We start from the raw sequence: 21,986 nt of genomic DNA on the forward strand, positions 1-21,986 counted from the left end.
CCCCGCTCAACTTAGAGAAGCAACTGGATGAAGAGCCAAGTGAAGATTCTAATGCCTCTCCCAAAATGAGCGTAAGAACAAGAAAATTCTGTCACCAGCAAGGAAGACACACTCAGGACAGATCTGGGAAGAGCTAGAGAGACGGAGTGCACAGATTACACTTTCTCTATTCAGCAATGACATATGGATGCCTTTGCTTTGTGAAGTCAACACTTACAGCCTGTCCACACTGAGCAGTATTTATCCCTGCCAGAGACTGGAAGAGAGATAGTAAGATGCAATACAGCCTCAGTATATATTAAAATTAACAGTAAGGAGGCATCATTGAGAAAAGGTCACACCAGGAAATTGTGAGATAAGGCCAGATCCCCAGGCTGTGCACTTATATGACTACTGTAATGAAGCTTAATTCACAGGGGGAAAATAGAGGCAAAAATTAAAACAAAAAGCAATACAAAACTATAAGACAAAATGAAGACAGGTAATGCAGTCAGTTCTTCCAGTGTAGCTAAGCAATCCTCAAACATAGGACAAGAGAGTTGATATTCTTAATGCTCAGTGTCCTACAAGCCTATTTTAAAATTATATATATAATCATTGCTATATCAGGAATGGAGACTGAAGGATGAACAATGATACTTAAACTACGAAGCAAAACTTCCTCTCTCAAAGACACTGAACTCTTCCAAGTGAGAAGCCCAAGGAAGTTGCCTCTTTTCCCGTGAGTTTTGTTGAGGACAAAACACTGGTGTTGCCTTTATGCTTCCACTCTGATAAAGTAATTTATTACTCTAACTTGAAGATGGTTTTTGAATCGGAAAGAAGTTTAAGGCCATCAAGCTCAAATACATCATTTTATAACGAGGCAATTGACACATAGATCCAGATCACACAGCAAAATTGTGGCAGACCCAGATCTCTGCACTTCCAACCAGTACTCTTTCTGTAAAAGAAACAACTAAAAATGTAAATAAGGATTTGTGCACAGAATTGCTTACTGTTGCATTATTTATAATCACAAAACACTGAAAATAACCAAAATAGTAGAGAACAAGGGCAAGGTGAACAAATTATGATGCATCCATATGTGGAACATTTATGCAGACAGTAATATTACACATACAAAGTCTTTTTAATAACAAGGCAAAGAAAGATTTATTATAGACTATTAAGAAAAAAATCGGGATATTAATTTATATACTATTAATGAAGAAAGTGATAGAAAAAAGGCTGAAAGGAAGTATATCAAAATAGTAAAAATATTTCTGGAAAAGAATTCAGAACATGAATGACTTTTTTTTTCTTTAGATTTTATACGATTTCTAAATTTCCTGTACTGGGATATACTGTCCCTGGATAATCGCACATGGACATGGCCTGCTTCTACCTGCTCTATTTTATGATGCTTTATGATGGTAATTATTATTAGATAGAAGCCCCAGTGGCTCAAGGGGGGCCCATTCAGAGTCCCTTGACTCAACAAGAGTCAGTGACTACTTTCATATTTGTTATAAATTGCATAATTGGCTTCAGGTCTACAGTCACCCCTCTATCCATGTCCACTGCCATGCAATTTTGCAGTGCCCTCCCACTGTGGACTAATCCCCACCTCAGATTGGCCACATGACTTGCTTTGGCCTTAGGGATGTTAGCTTCCTAACACAAGTAAAGTCTTAAAATGCACTTGCACAACTTGTACTTTCGACATCCTAATGAAAAGGATGTGCCAGGACAATCTACTGACCCCGGGAGAAGGAGGGGAGACATGTAAAACAGAGTTTGCCCCCAAATGAGCCTGACCAAGATCAGTCAACTCCCAGCCTTAAATATGTGAGTGAATCTGGCTGAATCTAGGAAAATTACTCAACTGTCCCCCACCTAAAGCAGCCAACCTCCAGCCAAGGCACAGACATATGAGCTATAATAACAAATGATTGTGGTTAAAGCTAGAGTCTTGGGGTGGTTTGTTACACAGCAATATAGCTGACTTATACAATCTAGCTGAATGTGTAAACAAGAAATTAAATCCATTACATCAGAACCCATTGCGACAAAACAGCTGCACCTACTTGCCATAATAATTCCTCTAAACCATCATTTGTGAACCACATCAATAAATTATAGATCGGCTGATTAGATCTACCAGTTACATCATAAAATAATTGACTGCACATGAACAAAGTCAGCCAGTACGAAGTTCGGTGAGAACAGCATTCCATTGGCAGTTGACATTAGAGAAGAGTTTTCATCCTAAACTACTAAGTGTTGGCTTGTCCTCTGTTCTTCACTGGAAATAAACATCAAATCAGAGAAAACCAAATGACAAATGTAACCTCTGAGGCAGGGGGTTAACAAAGGGTAGAGTGAAAGGGAGTGAGCAGAACACGTATTACGATTTTCCACGTGACCTTATTTGTGTAGTTTTATTATTTGGGCAAAAAGATCAGTAGAGCCACCATGGCTTAGAACTGGAATTATCCTTAGATGTTTGAGTTATTGGCTAAACTACAAAAACAAGAGTCAATACACTCTACCCCCTCCAGTTTCTAAAACCTGAAGCTCAGATATTGAGTGAAAAAAAGGTGTTTTTTTCCCTAAATTGTGTTTACCTGCCTTTTAAGTTTCACTTCGGAAGGAAAACATCACCCAATAAGGTCAGTAGTGCATACCACGGGGAAGAAGAACAACCCCCATATCATCTGATTTTATTTATAAACAGCTTCCTGTCAAAGGTCAAACTCAACTGGCACATTTCCTCAGCATCACCACTTAGCTATCAGCAAGGAAATAAAAACAAGCCCCTGTCTCCTGGTGGTGAGCAAGTCCTTCCCATCCAAGGACAAAATGGAGCTGCTGTGAGAAATGAGGCTAGACTCAGACTACTCACACAACAGGATGCCCAGGGGGCTAGAAAAGACACAGAATTGAAACCAACGTGGAGGCAACAGCACAATGAACATCCTCAATCATTCCCATATGTACTGCATCATAACCGCATTGAACAGATCCTGAGTCCTCGGGAAGAGGGGAAGGAAAAAGGTTAAACTCTGTATTAGGATTAGGCAGTATCTTTACAAATATGGTATATATATATATTTATATACATATACACACATACGTATATATAGTGTGTGCATATATATTCTTAAAAAGTGAAATCATATGGGGCAAATACCACTTATAGGATATATACACCTAGATATCCATTTGCTATCTATATAACAGGGCTAACGTGAAAAGGAAATTTTTGTAAAGTATGCCTCATATAAATCCCTCAGCGTTTGATAACCGCATTTGCTCTTTGAAATTGTTCAAAGGAGTTGGCAAATCTTGACTGATTTTTGATGCAAAAAGCTCTTAAAGGAAGAAATGCTAAGGCTGGGTTCTGGAGGCTGGGAGAAGGGCAAGAATTGAGTTGAATGTGTCAGAATCCTATTAAACTACAGCCCACCACATGCGGGAATGAAAGTTAGAGGCCTGTCTGTCCATGGTCCCCTCCCTGAGAGCCTTGACCCTGAAATAACCTTCAGTCATGAGTGATGTGATGAAGTGGTAAAAACAGTAAAAATAGCAAACACTCCATTGTGAGTGTTTACTGTGTGCTAAGTATTGTTCTAAGAGCTTTACATACATTAATTTAATCCTAAGAGCAGCCAGGTACAGCAGGCACTTCTATTCCCCACAGTTGCTAGACAGGGAAACGAAGAGATTAAATAGCTCACCCCAAGTTGCCCAGCTGGTATGGGGCAGACCTGGGATTCACAGCCTGTTCTCTTTGCCACCCTCGTATATTGCTTTTCGACAGATCAATGATTAAATAGGTCTCTAGCCAAAAGTGACTGTAGTCAGTTAATGTGTTTTGAGCCCATAATTAGCCACTACAAAAAGTGCAATATTGGCTCTCGCTATATTTGTATAGAATTCGAATCCAGTGTTCCTGCAGTAAAGATTGCCAGGTTAAGACCAATGAATAATAGCTGAAATGTTTTGACTGTTTGCGATGTGCCAGGCACTGTTCTCAAGGTTTTCACGTATCAGACGGACCTCTGAGAGCAGCACGCTTTCTCTTGGACAACTCCCCAACTCCGTGTCCTTTCTGTGTCTGCGTACGGAGAACCCCTTTCCCTTACTCCAGTCATTCCTACAGCAGCCAGCTGGTGCAGTATATATTTAATTACGCAGTAATCTGCTTAAAGGCAACAATATTTATTTAGTGCTCACTAATTGCCAGGCCCTGTTGTAAATATTTAATACACGTTAATTCATGTAATCCCCACCACAGCAGTATGAGGTATGTACTATTATCATTATTTTCATTTTAAAGATCAAGAAAGTGAGACAAAAGAGTTGAGCAACTTGCCTAAGTTCACCCCATTAGTAAGAGGCAGGGTCCAGGTTCAAATCTAGGAAATTTGACTCAAGAGATTAGCAGGTGTTCTGCATTGAGCAGCTCTGGTCCTCCTGTAGGATACCATGTTTAGAGTATGAATTAAACAAATATCTGCGGAACACATGGTTGACTTCAAAAGATTCATTTAATACACACAAAACAACGTCTCCTGTACACTTCTCTTCCTTAAGCAAAGTTATGACTCTCACACGTGAATATCCAAAGTAATTTCAATTGCTAGATGATGTGCACATTGTTTTCTTTTGCCATTCTAGCATTGCAGGGGTTAGGCAGACAAAGAAGTCACTCATTCTTTCTTTCTTTTTTTTTTTTTAAAGGGGAAGCCTCATTATCCTTTTTGCCTGTTAGAAAAAGAAAGTAAAGGCAATACCAAGAACGGTGATGAATAGCGAAAGAACTTCTATCATAAGCCCAGGCGCCAGACTCAGAGAGGACAACCACTCCTCTGCTTGTCCAACCCCACCTCTGAGTCTGCAGCCCATCCACATCGGAGGACCCAGTTCCTCTCTGTGGGTAGATGAGCAACACAACTTCCTTTCTGACCCCTGAATCCACACCCTCTACAATGGCCCTGACTGATGCTCTTGTCCGTAGACCGAAAGAAATGTGACAAAGATACAGCTGTTTGTTGTCTTTCTGTGACTTTCTTTGAGGTCTCACCTCCTTGGAACATCTCAGCATCGAGATGTCTTCAACACTGCACACTGCAAACCCAAGTCACCTAGGACTCATCTCTATCCTTTCCTCTGCATACCGGATCCTGTGCTAATCCTGCCGTGAGCTTCATCCAATTATTTCAAAACCCATTATTTCTTTGCCATGCATGTTACACACCTTCCCTTTCCTCCCTGTATTACTGACCCATTTCCAGGCCCACCTTCTGTGCTCTGGCATCATCAGCCATGCGACATTATTTTCTTCTGCTCTTCCCCAAAACACCAGCTGGCTTTCCTAAAAATCTGTTTCGCCCCAAACCCCAAGTTTTGGCTTCCACCAGGCTTCACATTTACCTGCAGCACTGTTCATCGTTAGCTCACAGACTATAGTATTCAATCCCGCCTGTGAAAACAGCTCCACAAATTTAGGGTCTCCATACTAAGCCACCCTACCCAGCCAACCCTCGCCCTTGTTAGCACTAGAAGCCCAACTGGCTTAATCAGAAGGAGGATAATTATTATTTATGTCCTTGGTCCCACCCTCTCTAGAACCTAGAACAGCCACGGGTACAATTCCTTATTCCACCTGAAATAAAGTTACCTTGGCTCATGTGTGGTAGAAATACTGTATTAGATCACTTCAGTACTCGTATATTTTTTGCCGAGTCTGTTGGTATTTTATGTATGTTCTAATTTTGTTCCTATATCATCTGGGAGGATAGTGGCCATGTCTAGTTCTCTCTGAACAGACTTACTTCAGCACTACTAAGTTTCTTCTGTAGGAAGAAGACTGAAATTGAAGAACAAAGCAAATGAATACCTAGCATCCCAATTTAATTATAAAGGAAGATGACTAAAATAGAGTAACTCATGAAGATACCTTCCATGTGGTAAGGCGCAAGACTTGGTCATTCAAATATAAGCTTTTTTCCTTCAATCAGCATATAAAAATATCCACAGACATTTTACTTGGATGTTTCTGCTTATCTCTTTATAACCTTCTCTCTCTCTCTCTTCCTCTCTCTCTGTTTTTGTAGAACAGAAAACCCTGCCTGGCATATGGTTAACAGCCTTAATCATGGGGAGAAATGAATGAGCTGGATGCAGGATGTCTTTCTGGTGGTTTTGAAGGCCAAGCCCACATTCTAAGGGCTGGTACTTGTGGTTGCTGAGCCCACATGGAGTTCTTTAGCTCTAGTGTCTCAGAGAAGTCTATAGTCAAATTCAGTCCTGAAGATAGATGACTCCTATGTAATCTTAGACCAGTGTTTCTCAACCTCTTTTGGGGAGAGGGGGGGCCTCACAGACTCTTTTGAGGGTCTAAAAAAAAAGGTATAGATGCTCTCAGCAGGAAAACTGACAAATGTAGATAGAGCCCAAATGTTGTATATAATTTTAGGGATCTACAGTCCATCTGGGTCCATGACAAGTTAATAGGATAAGAGCACTACATATGCCCTATGTAACTGGCCTGGGGCTCAAGGAGGGAGGGAGGGGGAGAAGAGAGAGTTAGCAGGGAAAGAACAAGGAAGGACAAAGAAGAAGGAAGACATGGCAGATGGAAGAAGAGAGGGTAAAGGGGACAAAGAGGGAGAAAAATCCTAATAAACTAGGACAGGGTCTACTCAAACTGTATATTACTTTCTTTTAGCTTAGAGGCAACTATAGAAGAATTCCACTTAATCTAAGGAAAATTGGACAAGGAGATATGAATCACTAGCTTTCCCAGGTATAATGAAATAAGTGACTCACTATCTGTCCCTAGAAACAAGGACTCCTAGTTCTGCTTAAGCTGTTTCCCAATGCAAGAGAAAAAGAATATTAAATTTAATGTGAACAGCAATTTTTAAAGGCTGCCTCCTGACGCACTGCCTAAAGAGCTATCCCCCTTCTCCAACAGGGAGGGAATCTGCTTGACAGAGCACGTGGCACAAGAGGGATCCTTGGGATTGGTCCTCCCTCAAGGCAGATGCAAATTGGGGTTCAAATGAATACAGTAATTCTGTTCCCAAACATCTGCCCCTTCACCCAAAACTCAGAGAAACACTGGAAGCTGAGACCTGGACAAAGCTTTCCCAGGAAAGTTCCCCATCTACTCATGTACACTGTCTAACTTTGATTTTCCCACAGTCCAAATGATTACTCTCCTTGTTCATTATTCCCTACTGATATAAGTGCTTTTGCTGGCTGAGAAAGGTGTCTTTAACTCAGAGAAATACCAATATTTGAACATCAACTGTGGATCGGAAACCCTCTGCAAAATATATTTGACCCACTATTAACTGTTCTCAGCAAGTTACTAGCACAGGCCTATTGCAGCATGGGATCTATAAATAGAACAAGGCACGAGGTGAGGGCACTGAAAGGTGTGCGCTTTGGCCTAATGGTAAGAAAGCCTTCCTGGAAAAGACCCACTGATTCTTTTTCCCCAATACCATTGGCATAGGTGGCACTCATGAGTTCCCCTACGTTACAGTTCTATCGATTACAATTAAAATACGAAGAAATCATTTCATCATGGAAGAGGACGAGACCCTGAACTTTCGGAAACCTGCTTATTTGCAGTCATTTCACTAGAGATCTTGCTTTAGAAGAATCAATGTCCTCGCCCTCCGGCCTCCCTCTGTTGGGAGTGGCCACAGCCACTGTTCCAACTCTACTCAATGCTTCAAGGCCCCAGGAAGCTCTGCCTCATTCATGCAACCTTTCCTATGATCTTCCTTGGGCGTGCTCCCTCTGCTCTGAACTTCTACAGTTTCATTTCCCCTTGGGACGTTGCTTATATTCCGTCTGGTAAAGTACGGAGGTACGTAGCATTTTCACTAGACTCTGAGTTACTTAGAGGTAGGATCTAAGTTTCACTATTGTGTCCTTTAAGTAGTAGGATGGCGCCTGACACACAGCAGGTGTTCAACAAACATACGTGGAATTGAAGGGGAAGGTCAATCTGCCTAGATCATTGAGGACTTCTTTAGTCTGCATATTCTAGAACAGCAAGTCTGCAGAATGGCTGCCGACTCCACAGATGCTAATGTCTCACTGTAAGTGTGGCTCTGTGGTTAGGACTCCAGCCACACCACCTCTGCCCTCTGCTCTTGTTGTTTCCTCTGCCTAGAAGCCTCTTCCTGAGACATCTAGTTCTTTAGCTCATCTCCTGCTGATCTTTGCTCAGACACTACCTTCCAAGAAGGGCCTTGGCTCTATCTATCCTATTTAAGATTTCAATTCCTCCTCCCCTGTTTTGGTGTGAATGTTTGTGCTCCCTGCAAATTCTTACGTTGAAATCCTAATGCCCCATGTGGTGTATCAGGTGGAGGGCCTTTGGAAGGTGCTTAAGTCATGAGGATGGAGCCCACACAAATGGAAACTGTGCCCTTATTAAAGAGACCCCAGTGAGCTCCCTCACCCCTTCCACCAAGTAAGGATAGCACAGGAAGTCTGCGACTGGAGAGGGCTCTCACCCAACCCTGCTGGCACCCTAATCTGCGACTTCCAGGCTCTAGAACTGTAAGGAAGAAATTCCTGTTGTTTATAAGCTATCTAGTCTTTGGGATTTTTGTTAAAGCAAACTGAATAGACTAAGACACCAGCCCACCTCCCCCAGCAACTCCCTGCCCTTTTTTCTGATTTATTTTTCTGTGTATCGCTCATCACCATCTAATAAACCATATATTTTACTTCTTTCCTTTTCTTATTTTCTACTCCACCCCTATCTCCTAGAATGTAAACTCCACAAGGGCAGAGATCTTTGTTCATTGTGTTAGCTCTTTTACCCTCAATGCTTAAGACAGTCCCTGGCAGGTGAAGTACAAAGTAGTTACTCAATAGATCACTATGAAGTGAATTTTAAGAGTGAATCATAAAGCATTTATAAAAATCTGCTTCTCCATGGCACTGTGTTTCCTTCTACACAAGACAGCTGCTAAAAGCCAAGAAATACCACCTGATCAAATGCTCACAGCCCAGTGTATCTGCATCATTAGAGAGCTAGCAATGCATGGAAGAACAGAACAGGTGTCTTCCCTGACGCCATCAAGAGATGAGGAACGTGCTTCAGTCTTCCATATCTTCTCCCTTAACAACTTACGGCACAATTAATTCAATGAAATAACTGTTCATCAGATACCTTCAAAGTGCCAAGCAAGTACAAGGAACACATAATCACACTTGCTCACAGCCAGCTCAAAACAGAGAACAGAAAAATAAATAACAGCTGAAATATAAGGACGAGTGTAATAGTCTTCACAAAAATGGCAAAAATGAAACAAATAAACATACAAACAATAATAGTGCTATGAAAACATTAAGACTGACAACTTCCAGATGGGAGAGTCAGACACTGGATGACACTGAGTTGAGTCTTGAGGGATTGGTGGGAATTCGACTAGTGGGGCTGACAAGAGGGTGAGAGAAGGTAATGGAAATTCAGAGTAGAGAAAGCAGTGTAAGGCATGGAGTGGAGAATTCAATGCCAGAGCCACGCAGACAGGGAGCAATGGGACAAGGTGGGGAAGGGAGGTAGAATCAGCCCACAAAGGGCCTCAAAAGCCATGTCGTGAGGTTGGCTTCATTCTATAGAACAATGGAGAACTGTTTGAGATTTTGCAATAGGGAATGAATATGAACAAAAGTGAATATTCTTCTTCAATTTTTTTATATCTTCATCCCATATAACTCCTTGGAGTCCTGACTTTATGAGTATCCTAACTACTATCCAGAGAAATATTTCCATTCATTAGTCCTAAGAAACCAGCTCCATCAGATTTGTAGTTTGTCCCTGCCCTCTTAAAGATTATAATCTAAAGCAAATTCGCTGAATCTAACAGACATATGAAGACTAAACTAACAAAAAGAAAATAATCCCACAGTAAGTTTGACAGGAAGGAACCCACTATCATATTTCATTGGAGCACATAGCCTGGGAAATTGAGAAATCCTCCACAAAAACTTCCTGACCACCTAAGGTCCTGCCATCCTCTTATAGTTCCTGGTTTGGAATAATAGTGATTGCAACAGCAGCTAAGAACAATATCCTTACTATGAGTCAGGTCCTGGGCTAGGCGTTGGCATAGATTCTCATGTTTAATCTTCACAACAGGACATGAAGTCGATGCTGTTTTTATCCTACTTTTACACATGAGGAAACTGAGGTTTGATGATATTAAGTAGTTTGCCCCTAACTAGTCACTGACATAGATCTTAAACTGAGGTCTGACTGCAGATCACACCACCTTCACCACCACCCTTAGCATATTTCAACATTGTTACTGTCAATTGTGTACATTTCTCATGTTCCCCACATGATAAGTTCTAGAAGAGCAACGTGCACATTTTTTTCTTTATATTTCCTTCAATGTCTCGCCTGTGAACTCAAGAACCACAAGGTGAATGAATGGCTATACTTTAAGGCACTGATAATATGTGATAAAGGAGCTCAGACATGGAAGACGGTCACTCTACAGACAAATGGCCAAACAGCTTAATACTCTAAAGCCAAGAAAACTAGGTCTTCAACAAATACCATACTGATGGCATTGATGATGGGCAAGAAAGGGTCACCAAGAATACTAGGAATGCTCACCAAGATCTCATATACATGCGGTCAAGGGAACATAGTGAATATGGGTTAAGAGGATGCCCAAGAAGCTTCTGTGGAGAAGAGTGGTCAGAAAAATTCTTCCTCGGAAAAAAATGACATGACCTCTTAAAACAATGGACTTCCTGGAATTATCAACCAGATAGGCCAACCTGATTTGCAAAAGGATGCTCTGCTGCCCAATCCACAGGGTCAAAGAAAGCAACGACGACCATTCAGAGATAGCAAGTTCCCAGAGGACTCAGCCAGGGGTAAAGAAATGCGCCCCACGCCCCTTTGTATTTCCCCACAGCCCAAGCCCTAGGCTTTGCACGGAGCAGGTATGTGGCTAAAGTGGGTGCCAACAAAAGTGTAACACACACTGCACACCCCCGAGGAGCTCAGAGGCCAAGGTGCTGTGGTCCCAGGTGCTGCCCCTGCTCTGGGTTTACCGTCATTGACGCTGTCACCGGTGGTAACGTGGGTGAATGGTGACTGGGCCCGAGGCTCCTCACATAGGGAGTAGCTGTGCTCGGCCTGGATGAGAGGCGCCGGGGACGTTGGGGATGGCTCCACCTCCATCGACACGCTCTTCTCTGAGAGGAAAGGGTCATTCAGGAGCTGACCCAACACGTTCTGGGAAAACTCATCCAGGAGCTCTGAGAAGTGCTACGAGAAACAAAGGAGGAAGAATTCTTAACCATGATCTGATAGTTACACAACATCCTAAGGCAAATACATCGTCTACTGCTTCAGATGAAGTCACTTACATACAATGTCCAGTTATCTATTGCTGTGTAGCAAACTACCCCAAAATTTAGTGGCTTCAAATAACTACAATTTATTATTCCACACTCCTCTGTGGACTGGCTGGGCACACAAGCTCATCTCACGTGGGCTCACTGAGCTGGGAGGTTGGCTGGGAGCTATGTGGGGCCGGGCCAGCCGAATGCCTGACTGTCAGGCTGAGATTCCTCACATGATGGCAGAAAGGCTCTAACAGGGAGAAAAACAAAGCTGAATGGCCCCAAAAGTCACACATCAACACTCTTTTGGTCAAGGCAAGTGACAAGGCTAGCCCAGACGGATGGGGTGGAAAAAGAGACTCCACCTCTTGACGAAAGGAATGGCAAAATAACAACGCAGACAAGTGTGGGCGGAGGACAGCACAACTCACCAGAGGCCATCCCTGTAACTACCTACCACATTTTTCACTGGGAATATTTTTAAATACCCTATCCTGTATTTCTATAGCATGAGGGTACTATTAATAGCAAGATGCCAAGTTCAAAGGCATCAGAGGCAGCTTCTCTCTGCTCTCCCCACCACCTGGACTCTGTTCCTCTCCAGTTTTTCCTTAATCTCTTCTCATCCTCCAGCTCCAATACCATTGACTCCTTAGCCCACACCATGCAGTGAAGATGATACAGGAATGGTCTATACACATATTCACAGGACTCCTGTATCCCTTGTTTCACGGTCCCACACGAACAGAAGTACAGCCTAATCACTCTCCCTCACTGACAGGGGGATAGTCATGTTATGAGGATGCGTAGAACCAGGTTTTTCAATCTTGGCACTATTGACATTTTGGACCGGCTAATCCTTTGTTATGGGGGGGGTAGGGTTTTTCTGTGCATTATAGGATGTTTAGCACCTACCCAATGCTAGTAGCACTCCCCTAGTTTGGAAACCGGAAATGTCCCTAGACACTGCCAGATGGCCCTGGGTTGGGGAGAGGGAGGAGGGAATCATCCTTAGTTTAGAACTACCACTACAGACTACATTAAAAAATAATAACAACAAAATTAAATTAAATTTGAAAGTCCATTTTGGCACCAGCTGCTAGAGCCATTTCGTCCTTCTTAACCTTCCTGAGTCACAGACTAATAGGTGTCATCCTTATTGATTAAATTTTAGGGACACTTCTGGTATAGAAAGAAGTTACAAAAGCAGATACAGCAACAAGAGAACTGATTTCAAATGGTGATTCTTGGGGTAGGCAAAGAAAACTCTTGAGATCCACACGGATACTAAGTCCTTCCACTGAAATGTCAATGAAGGTGTTCTGAAAATAAATGCACCTTGGGGATGGGGAGGCAGGAGGTTAGAGCTCTAAGATTATGGCAGTTGTAGGACAGAACTTCTCCTTTAATAAAGGAGAGAAGGAGACAACAGGGAAGAGACCCTTGTAGGCTAGGTCCTCAAAGTAGAGTTAGATTGGTGGGTTTTGCCAACGTCACCAACATGAGAAGTGGCTGCATCTCATCAGGACAGAACACAAGGAAGCCACAGGCCTTGGGCACAGCCTGATAGGCATCGGCCATCTACAAGAATAAGAGAGGTGCTTGGGGGAGAGTTCTCGGCACACAAACACACTTAGAACTGAAAAACCCCTAGAAGCATCAACGACAAGAATTCCCAAAGGTCAACTGCCTGCATCACAATCACCAGGAGACTTTTGTTTTAATCATTTTATAATGAAATATTTAAAACATTCGGAACAATTGTAGAAAACAGTATCATGAATAATTATGTATTCATTCCTTCGGGGAAAATCTTGTTTTTCCATGTTTGCTGCTGCAATGTTTTTTTCTTTACTCTTCCTTTTTTAAGAAATAAAACATGGGGCACCTGGGTGGCTTAGTCGGTTAAGTGTCTGCCTTCGGCTCAGGTCATGGTCCTGGAGTCCTGGGATTGAGTCCCACATCGGGCTCCCTGCTCAGTGGGGAATCTGCTTCTCCCTCTATCCCTCACCCCACTCTCGTGCTCTCTCTCTCACTCTCTCACACTCTCTCAAATAAATAAATAAAATCTTTTTAAAAAAGAAAGAAAGAAAACATGAAGGGACTATTAAAGCTCCCACCCATTTCCCTTCCTCCCTCCCAAAGTTAAACAATACGCTGAACTTGGTTATCATCCCCATTCAGGTCTTTACATTCTTACTACATATGCATATTTCCATTACAAACATATGAACATTTTAAACTTTAAATAAATAGTACCATCCCTCACACATCCTTCTGCAAATTTATTCTCTCCAAAAACATTTTTTAGATTTATTCATGTTTATACATGCAGCTCTATTTCATTTATTTGAACTTCTGATTTGTATCCCATTGTATTTATCTATTTCTTCCTTTTTTTAAAGATTTTATTTATTTATTTGACAGAGAAAGAGAGACAGCACAAGCAGAGGGAGAAGCAGCTTCCCAGCTGAGCATGGAGCCCAATGTGGGACTCAAGCCCAGGACACTGGGATCATGACCTGAGCAGAAGGCAGACAACCGACTGAGCCACCCAGGTGTCCCTTTATCTATTTCTTCTTGAGAGATATTTAAATATCTTATTATTATATGTGATAATACAATAAACATTCTTGAACATAATGGTAAATTTTTTTAAAAAATACAAATCCTGTGACCCACCTCCAGAGGCTTTGAGTTGTTCAAAACCACCCCCACCACCTGTGCTTCTAATGCTCACTTCAGTTTTTCAACCACTGCAGGTCGACCCCAACCCCACTCACCTCCCCCACCCCTGCACACCCCACTTTACAATTAGTTCCCTAGAAGCTTACAATGTTCCTAGAGATCGAGATATGCCCAAGTCAGAGGAAGACTCATGGCTATTGCAGCCACCATGCGTTAAACCTGAAATAGGTATTGGGGATACAAAATAATAAAGAAGACAATAGAAAAGCCATGCCTTTCCTGAGCTTGCCATTTAGGCCAGTGCTTCTCACACTTTGATGTCCATGTGAATCACCTTAAGACACAGATGGTGACTCGCAAGTCCAGGTGGACCTGGGGGTCTGCATTTCAAACCAGCTCCCAGATAATGCTGGTCCACAGACTACACTTTGCAGAGCAAGGAGCAGAATACCTGCAAGGCTAAGGTTAAGATCCAGGTTTCCAGACTATAAGATAACCTGAAGTCAAGGTCCAACTCCCTCAACAGGTCCCCAAAACAAATTAAAATACAAACTCAAGAGCTGAACTCACAATCCCTATATTTCCCAGCCACAATTCTGTCCCCTGAGCGGCAATGTCAACTCCGGCCAGCTGTGCTGACCCTGCTAAACCTCTGGAATCCTGTTCTACCCTGAGGCAAGGCTCTCTTTGACTGCCCTGCTTTCCCATGGAAGCCACCAGGTTGGGCTACTCGGCTGACACCATTTTCTTTCTCCTGGACAGCAGTAATGAATGTTTTTGTGAACATCCCGTGAATAACCAGTAATAAACCTTCTCTGCTAACTACTCTGCTAACCATCCCTGAACTCTCCCTACTTTGGGTTTTGTAGTAATTATCACGTTGCCAAACAAAGTAGCCCTAAACGATAGGCAGTCCTGAAGAACTCGCAGTTGTTACTGAATGCATTATGCTAACCTCCTCTCTGGAAAAAGAACCTCCTCAGGAGAAGGGACCAACTGTACCTGACCTCCACCCATACCTCGGAACTTTGCAAGGTGGTGAGCATTGAGTAGGTCCCAGGGGGATACTTGTGATTAAAAAGAGATTGTCCCAACTTGTCCCAACCAGATGCTGTGACTCAGCCCAGCAGATCAGCTCCAGCTGGGTCTCCTTGGCAGCTGTGGGCTCAGGCACTCAACAGACAGGTTAATATCCCACTGCTGGTGCAGGGATGAGGCCAGAACTGGCCCATCACCACTGGCAGCCAGTGGAGGGGGTCATATGGCTTTGGAGACCAAAAACCAGACAAAGAGGCAAAGTGAACCTCCTCAAACAGGGAGCCTTCCTGGATCCTGCAAAGGACTACGCATGGGAATCCAATTTATGAAATTTTAGTTGACATGGCATAATAGCATTTTACCATTCTGCGTAAGAGTCTAGTCAAGCTCTCTGGATTTACAAGGTATTTTCACAGCTCCCCTCAATCAATGCTCACAAGACCTCAGTAGCCTACTGCTTGAGCTGGGCCTTGAACCAATTTCAAACTGACTGAACTTTCCCCACAGTATTCCTCCTAGGAAAGAGGTGTTTGAGCTCCACGGTCCAACTTCATGGAGAGAAGTTCTATTCAGTATAACACCATAAAGCTGCTGCTGATCATCGATGATGATGTAGATAGGACCAAGTGCTAGGTCATCTGGTGGAGAAGTCCTTCACCTATTAGACTCTCAGAATGCGAGCGAGGTGCTGTCCTATAAGGCAGGCATTATAGGACACTGCCCATTCGCCAGTGAGAAAATGGGGGTTCGGGGCAGTCAGGTGCGCTACCCAGGGTTGGGGCCACAGGTTCTGAAGTCCATGCACTCTCTACTACAGAACACTGTCTCACTGAAGTCTATCTCCAAAGCTGACACGTAGTGGGGGCTGGAATTTCAAAAATATTCATATAGATTTCACCGACAGCCCGTCCACTCATCCACACAAACAGAGTCTTCCACATTCAGTGTAGAAACGTGCCAGGGAGGGGGGGACCTGGGTGGCTCAGTGGTTAAGCAGCTGCCTTCAGCTCAGGTCATGATCCCAGAGTCCCGGGATTGAGCCCCTCATCGGGCTCCCTGCTCAGCGGGGAGTCTGCTTCTCCCTTGGACCCTCCCACCTCTCGTGCTCTCTCTCTCAAATAAATAAATAAAATCTTAAAGAAAGAAAGAAGAAAGAAAGAAAGAAAGAAAAAGAAAGAAAGAAAGAAAGAAAGAAAGAAAGAAAGAAAGAAAGAAAGAAAGAAAGAAAGAAAGGGGGAGAGAGAGAGAGGGAGGGAGGGAGGTGACAGAGAGTTGTTAGACGGGAAGGCTCCTAGCATCACACTAGCAGTAATGATGATAGAGACATGCACTTGCCCTTAGTGCGTCATGCTGCCAAAGGGTTCACAGTCCCATCATAGAATCTCCGGGTTGGAAGAAACCTCCTGACAGGGCTGAACCCCTGCTTCATGACAGAAGTGTTCCTGGCCCACCTCAGTGAAGAAGGCAACTTGCTTAAAGAACCAATATCAAGGTCTCATCTCCTCCTTATTTAACATCAGACATTTAATATCCTCCAGCCTGGCCCCAGCTGTCCTGTAAAGTCGTGTCCCCCTTGATTCTAACCTGTGACACTTTCATTTCAACCCTAATCATTTCCATATGACATTGGGTGCTACAGCTCTAGAACCAGACAGCTCTGAGTTTGAATCCTGGCTGCTAGCTAAATAGGCCTGTGCAAGAGAACCTCAGGTCTCTAAATTTCAGTTTGCTCCCCCTGTAACATGACTAGAACAACAACACCAGCTTCCTGTTGTGAGGATTCAGTTAAATAATGCATGTGATACACCAATCAATTTTTTAAAAAGCTCGTTAGGGAAAAAGGAAAAAAAAAACCTATAAAAATGAAAACAATAAAATGTTGGCATTTGTATTTGCTCACTGGCTTTTCACAGTGTTCTTGCTAGAAGATCCTTTCATTTTCCTATCCATTAGGAAACTACCTAAAAAAAAAAAAAATCTATTTCTTTTACAGTCATCCTAGACAGACATAGTTGCAATAGATCTTTTACTTCCCTGACCAACTTCAGCTCTTGGGTATAAGTATCTCTGAATTTGACACATTTTTACTCTTCTTTGATGTCCCTCTCATTGCCAAGTTACTTAAATCCTTTGCCCTTGGGCCTTATAAACTCCATAACCAAGATGTAAACATTTTTAGCCAGCCCCCTCTGAGCCCAGTACAGACCACAGATGATATGCATTCAACAACTGTCTCTTGTCTCAATTCATTATCATTCTATTCCAGCCAAACAGTAAACAAATCTCAATTAAAACCTAGGCCTCCCTACAATTAGAAAGAAGTGCTATCAAATGTTTAAAATATATATCCATGTGTACAGATCAGATAAATTAAGAGAAATGCTTAACTTTACATAAATTACTTACTTTATAAAAAAAAGGCTGAAGCACTGACGTTGTGTTTGTAGGTCATTAACCAGCTGTCAAAGGAGCACGAAAGGAAAGAGTGGTTTACAATCTGGGCAGCCTCCCAGGGCTAACAATTGCCCCAAGAACTGAGGTCATGGGCGTGAGGAAAAGGGAGGAGGAGAAACACAAAGGATTCATAATTCTTGAGCTCAAATAAAAGGACGCATAGAGCTACTGAGCGGTCTTCCTTGTACTTCTGCACACCACTAAGTTTTGCTCTTTCACCAAATACAGTGAGCGGCTACTCTGAGCCAGGTGCCTTATTTATAAGATGAATAAGGGTCATCTTATAAAGAGATCACTGTCCTGAGATGCCATGTGAGTTACCTGAAATGGATTTCCTGTGTCCCTATGGAGCAAGGTGCTCAGAGAGCGTGTTCAAAGCAGTTTTGCCCTCCCGAGGTGGGCCGGATGGCATCTTCTGTGCTTAAGCTAACACGAGCAACCAGTCCCAGCCCTGGGCTTCTCTGTGTCACAATCATCTCTTCTGGATTCAGTTTCCTTGTTGGTAAACTCTGTGTGTGTGTGTGTGTGCGTGCGCGTGCGCGCGTATGTGTGTGTTTAGGGGGTAGGGAGAGTTAATGACCAGACTTTGGACTTGATTTCAGTGGTTTCTCACCTCTTCTGATCTCTGGACCCCTTTGGGACTCGAATGAAAGCTTCCTACAGAAACAGGCCCACAAACGCAGATTCCCAGTGGCTCCCCACCTCCTCAAGCCTGTCCAAGCATAGGAGAGGAGGATTCCATGGATCTGCAGTTATAAAACCTCCAGCGGCGTTAACAGTAACAACACACATATAGTTATAGGTCATTGCTATCAACCTATTAGCTCTAGAAAACCTATAATTTTCTAAAATGTTGCAGGCACACAAAATGCAAAAGCTTTTCAAAACTTAGGAAAAGAAGGGAATGTCCTCTTTCTGCTTCTTGGGTTTGTGTGCCCCGTGTTACCCTGCCTTGGGCATTGTAGCTGAGGAGGCACAGAGAGGAACCCACTGGAAAGCAGCACCCAGCAGCTCCCTCAAGGGGCGGGGGGCCCGAGGCCTGCCCCGGGCTCCAGTGAATGTGCCCAACAAAGGTTCTATTCTCCAGGCCTCCTGCCTGGAATGCGGCTGGCTTGGCTGCCCGCATCTGGCTCAAGGCTCACTCTCAGGCAGGGGAAGAAGGATTTTTAGTGAAAAATTGCAGCTAGGAGCCTTGCCCAGAGCACAGAATGCTTCAAAGACTTGGAGCCACCAACAGACATAGGGGACGTGGTAGAGGCAAGCTGACAACTCCCAAAGCCTCAAAGAAATGCAGAGAAATAATTTTGAGGGCACACCTCAAATTCACTTTAGAAACCAAGGCTTCCCTCCAGCAAACACACAGTTGGCCAGTATTAGACAGGAGGGATGGAGGGAGGAGGGAGAGAAGGAGGTGGGAGAGAGGGAGAAAAAAGGAAGAGGGAGGGTAGGGGAAGGAGGGAAGAGGAAGGTGGGGAGGGAGGCCACCTTCATGGAGAGTACTCCTTAGACCTGAGTGGATTTTGCCCTGCAAACAGGATACAGCCAGATGCCTAGTAGGAAAGAAAACTGGCTATTCTGTCAAAAATCACAAGAAAAAAAAATGGCTCACAACTCAAACCCTACTACAGTAAAACTTCAAGGGCACTCCATTTTTTGCTGGTACCAATATTAAGGTATAATACATATGTCTCTAAATAAAGAAATGTGGGGTTGAGCTTTAGAATTCCTTATTACACAGGCAGTTTGAAGGGGTTTTTTTGGGGGGGTAGTATTTTCAGTAAAGTGATATATGCTTTACTGAAATTTCATAAGCAGTAGGAGAAATTGTTTCTTAAAGAGCCCAAACATCCAACCGTTGGTTTGTAGTATCCAGATGTCCCTTTCTTTGTAAAAAATAAAAGGTACGTGAAATAGGCTAGACCAGGCATTGGGGGAATATCTATGTAAAGGAACCCTATTATAAATCCACTGGTAAGGTGTATTCTATTTTTTGTAAAAAGAGTCACCCCTAATTTATTTATTATGTAAATATGAATTTTTATGTGATACTTGTTTCCAGGGAAACACACCAATACTAACTCCTTTTAAATGACATAATTTTTCATCATTAAGACAAGTAATGATGCATTTTCTCCAAATGCAATGCAATCTTGACGGCCTATAGCAGGTCTTCTTGCTTAATGATTGGGGTGAAAAAATTCATCATTTCACTTTATACAAACAAATCAGCTAATGAGAGTAAGGGAGAAACACCATGTGGGTGGCTCCTGCTGGCAAAGGAGAGCACAGAGATTCAGAATTAACGAGCACAGAGAAATTCAATCTGCCTACTTCTTAGTTCATTTATATATATATATAGCTGCAAATGCCCCGAAATGTGCTTCTTAGTTCTTCTGGAACCCAAACCAGCCTTAGCCTGGTAGAAGGCTTCTCCCTTTATGGCTTAACAGTATCTAACCAGTCCCTACAGGAATAAAAATTATAAGAAAATATAATAATTAATAATAATAATATGCCATGTTGAACACATAGTGCTTTACACAGGACAAAACACTTCCACATCATTATTGTATCTGATCTCGACAAGATCAAGAATTATCTAGAAGGTGGGGATGGGGGCTGTGGAGAAGAGGGGAGTAGGTCAGGATTCCTGGTTTCCAGTTCTGTTCCCATTTACTTTCAGCATCGCCTGCTGCCTCCCGAACACTAACACAGAGAACTCAGTAACCAGATTCCTGATTCTCAAATGCTTTTTGAATTGTAATTTGGGCCTGAGACCAGGACAACCCCTCAAATTATGGGAGGAAATTCTTAGGATCCTTTTAGAGCAGGCAGAGCTGTTCCAGAAATAACATATAATCCATATCAGATGGAGTAGTCCTCTTTGATTTGTTTTAAGAAACTCAAACCATCCCCTGGAGTCCTTCTCTTGCCTCTTCCTTCTGCCACAACAGACAGCTGAATCTCCCCAACAACAAATTCAAAATCATGATCAAGCCAACCACCCAAGGTGGAGGCAGTACAGAATCGGCCATTTTGTTCTCTCCATCCGTGGTGGAGCCACAGAGACCTGGGATGTTGGCGGCAGCCATCTTGACAGCCATTTCTTCCCTCACTCAGTCCCTAAGCCCAGACTCTGCCTCAGCATTGCCAATGGGAGCACTGGTGACCCAGCAGGGCTTTCTGCCTGATCTATACCACATGCCAAAGCCAACAGGTTTACTTTTAACCTTCCCACACTTAAAATCCCCAACATAATGCAATCTAAGTCCAAACTCCCCACAGAGTTAAAATAGATTTAAATTTCTTATGCACCATCTCCCAAATTCTCTTGTTTCTTCCTAATTGATGTTTTTTCCCTTGTTGATAATCCTCCTTCTGTGCCCTACCTTCAATTTGCAGTTTTTACCCTTTTATGTTCTCATTATGTAATAAGCCTCCCAGCTGGCTTATTTTGGCCAGTCTCTTCTGACTGTGTCTCCTGCCTCCTCCACAGACATAACTCCTCCTCCTCTTAGGTGCCTTCTACTCTAAACAGAAAACAACTCCATCTCTCTACCCCATCACTCACCTTCCACTCTTCACCAGGAAACAGCCAGGGCATTCCCTCAGGGCCTTCAACTTTAAAGAAGGCATAAGATAGTCATTGTTTCTATTCTCTTGGGTCTTACCTTAAAACAACTAAAATCTGGTATTTTGCCATTCCAGAAAAACTTCTGATTATGACAACAGGCTCCAGATCAGAGACTGATGAAGCTTGAAGAAATATTGGAAATCCTCTGGACCTATCTGGTCATTTTAATTTGAGAAAACTGAGGTTTGGGGGATTATGTGAAATCTTTACACTCTTGATTCTGTAACCAGAAAGACGGTGACTATCATAGGGATCACCAAACAACTGACTGAAGAATCCCACAGACTTCCTTCATGGAATTCTTTGACTAAGACACACATTTTGCAATGGGACAATTCTGTCTCGAGTTAAGACCCAATGCCAAGGATGTCAGGTGTGAAAAATTAAAGAAGCCATAAAGTTTTCATGAAAAAAAAAAACCCTATTTATTTATGAGCCAGATATGTCATCAGATTACCAAGATCATCTCATCCCTAGAATGCCATGCTAGGAAAAAGGGAAAGTGCTTCAAGAGTACAAGATACTATCTGTCTTCTTGTTCAAACGCACACAGAGTGACTCACTGCAAGGAGGCACCACTTCACCCCCAGATAAGAGCAACAGGAATCCCACAGGTTGCCAAACTAGGAAACCCAGGCAAGATCTGGCTTAAAGCCACTTAGACTTTTGCTCTCTCAGATCTCACATGCATGCTCCACCTCCCTGGAATGCTGGCCTGCTGAAATACACCAGAGGCTCTTAACCATGCGAAGGAGTGTTCCAACCACTGGAGTCATGAGTCAGA

The 21,986-nt window shown here is 42.9% G+C and overlaps 1 protein-coding gene across 2 annotated transcripts in view; it reads right to left on the reverse strand.

Annotated features, from left to right (window-relative positions):
- The window catches only part of CREB3L2 (cAMP responsive element binding protein 3 like 2), a 108,512-nt gene that overhangs the window by 33,099 nt on the left and 53,427 nt on the right, over nucleotides 1-21,986 (reverse strand). For both annotated transcript variants that reach the window (XM_036079765.2, XM_078059612.1), the window contains exon 2: nucleotides 11,095-11,311. In XM_036079765.2, the coding sequence (XP_035935658.1) occupies nucleotides 11,095-11,311 (217 nt within the window). The remainder of the gene's footprint in view (nucleotides 1-11,094; nucleotides 11,312-21,986) is intronic.

Source organism: Halichoerus grypus, chromosome 12 (assembly GCF_964656455.1).
Source record: "Halichoerus grypus chromosome 12, mHalGry1.hap1.1, whole genome shotgun sequence".
Taxonomy (NCBI): Eukaryota; Metazoa; Chordata; class Mammalia; order Carnivora; family Phocidae; genus Halichoerus; species Halichoerus grypus.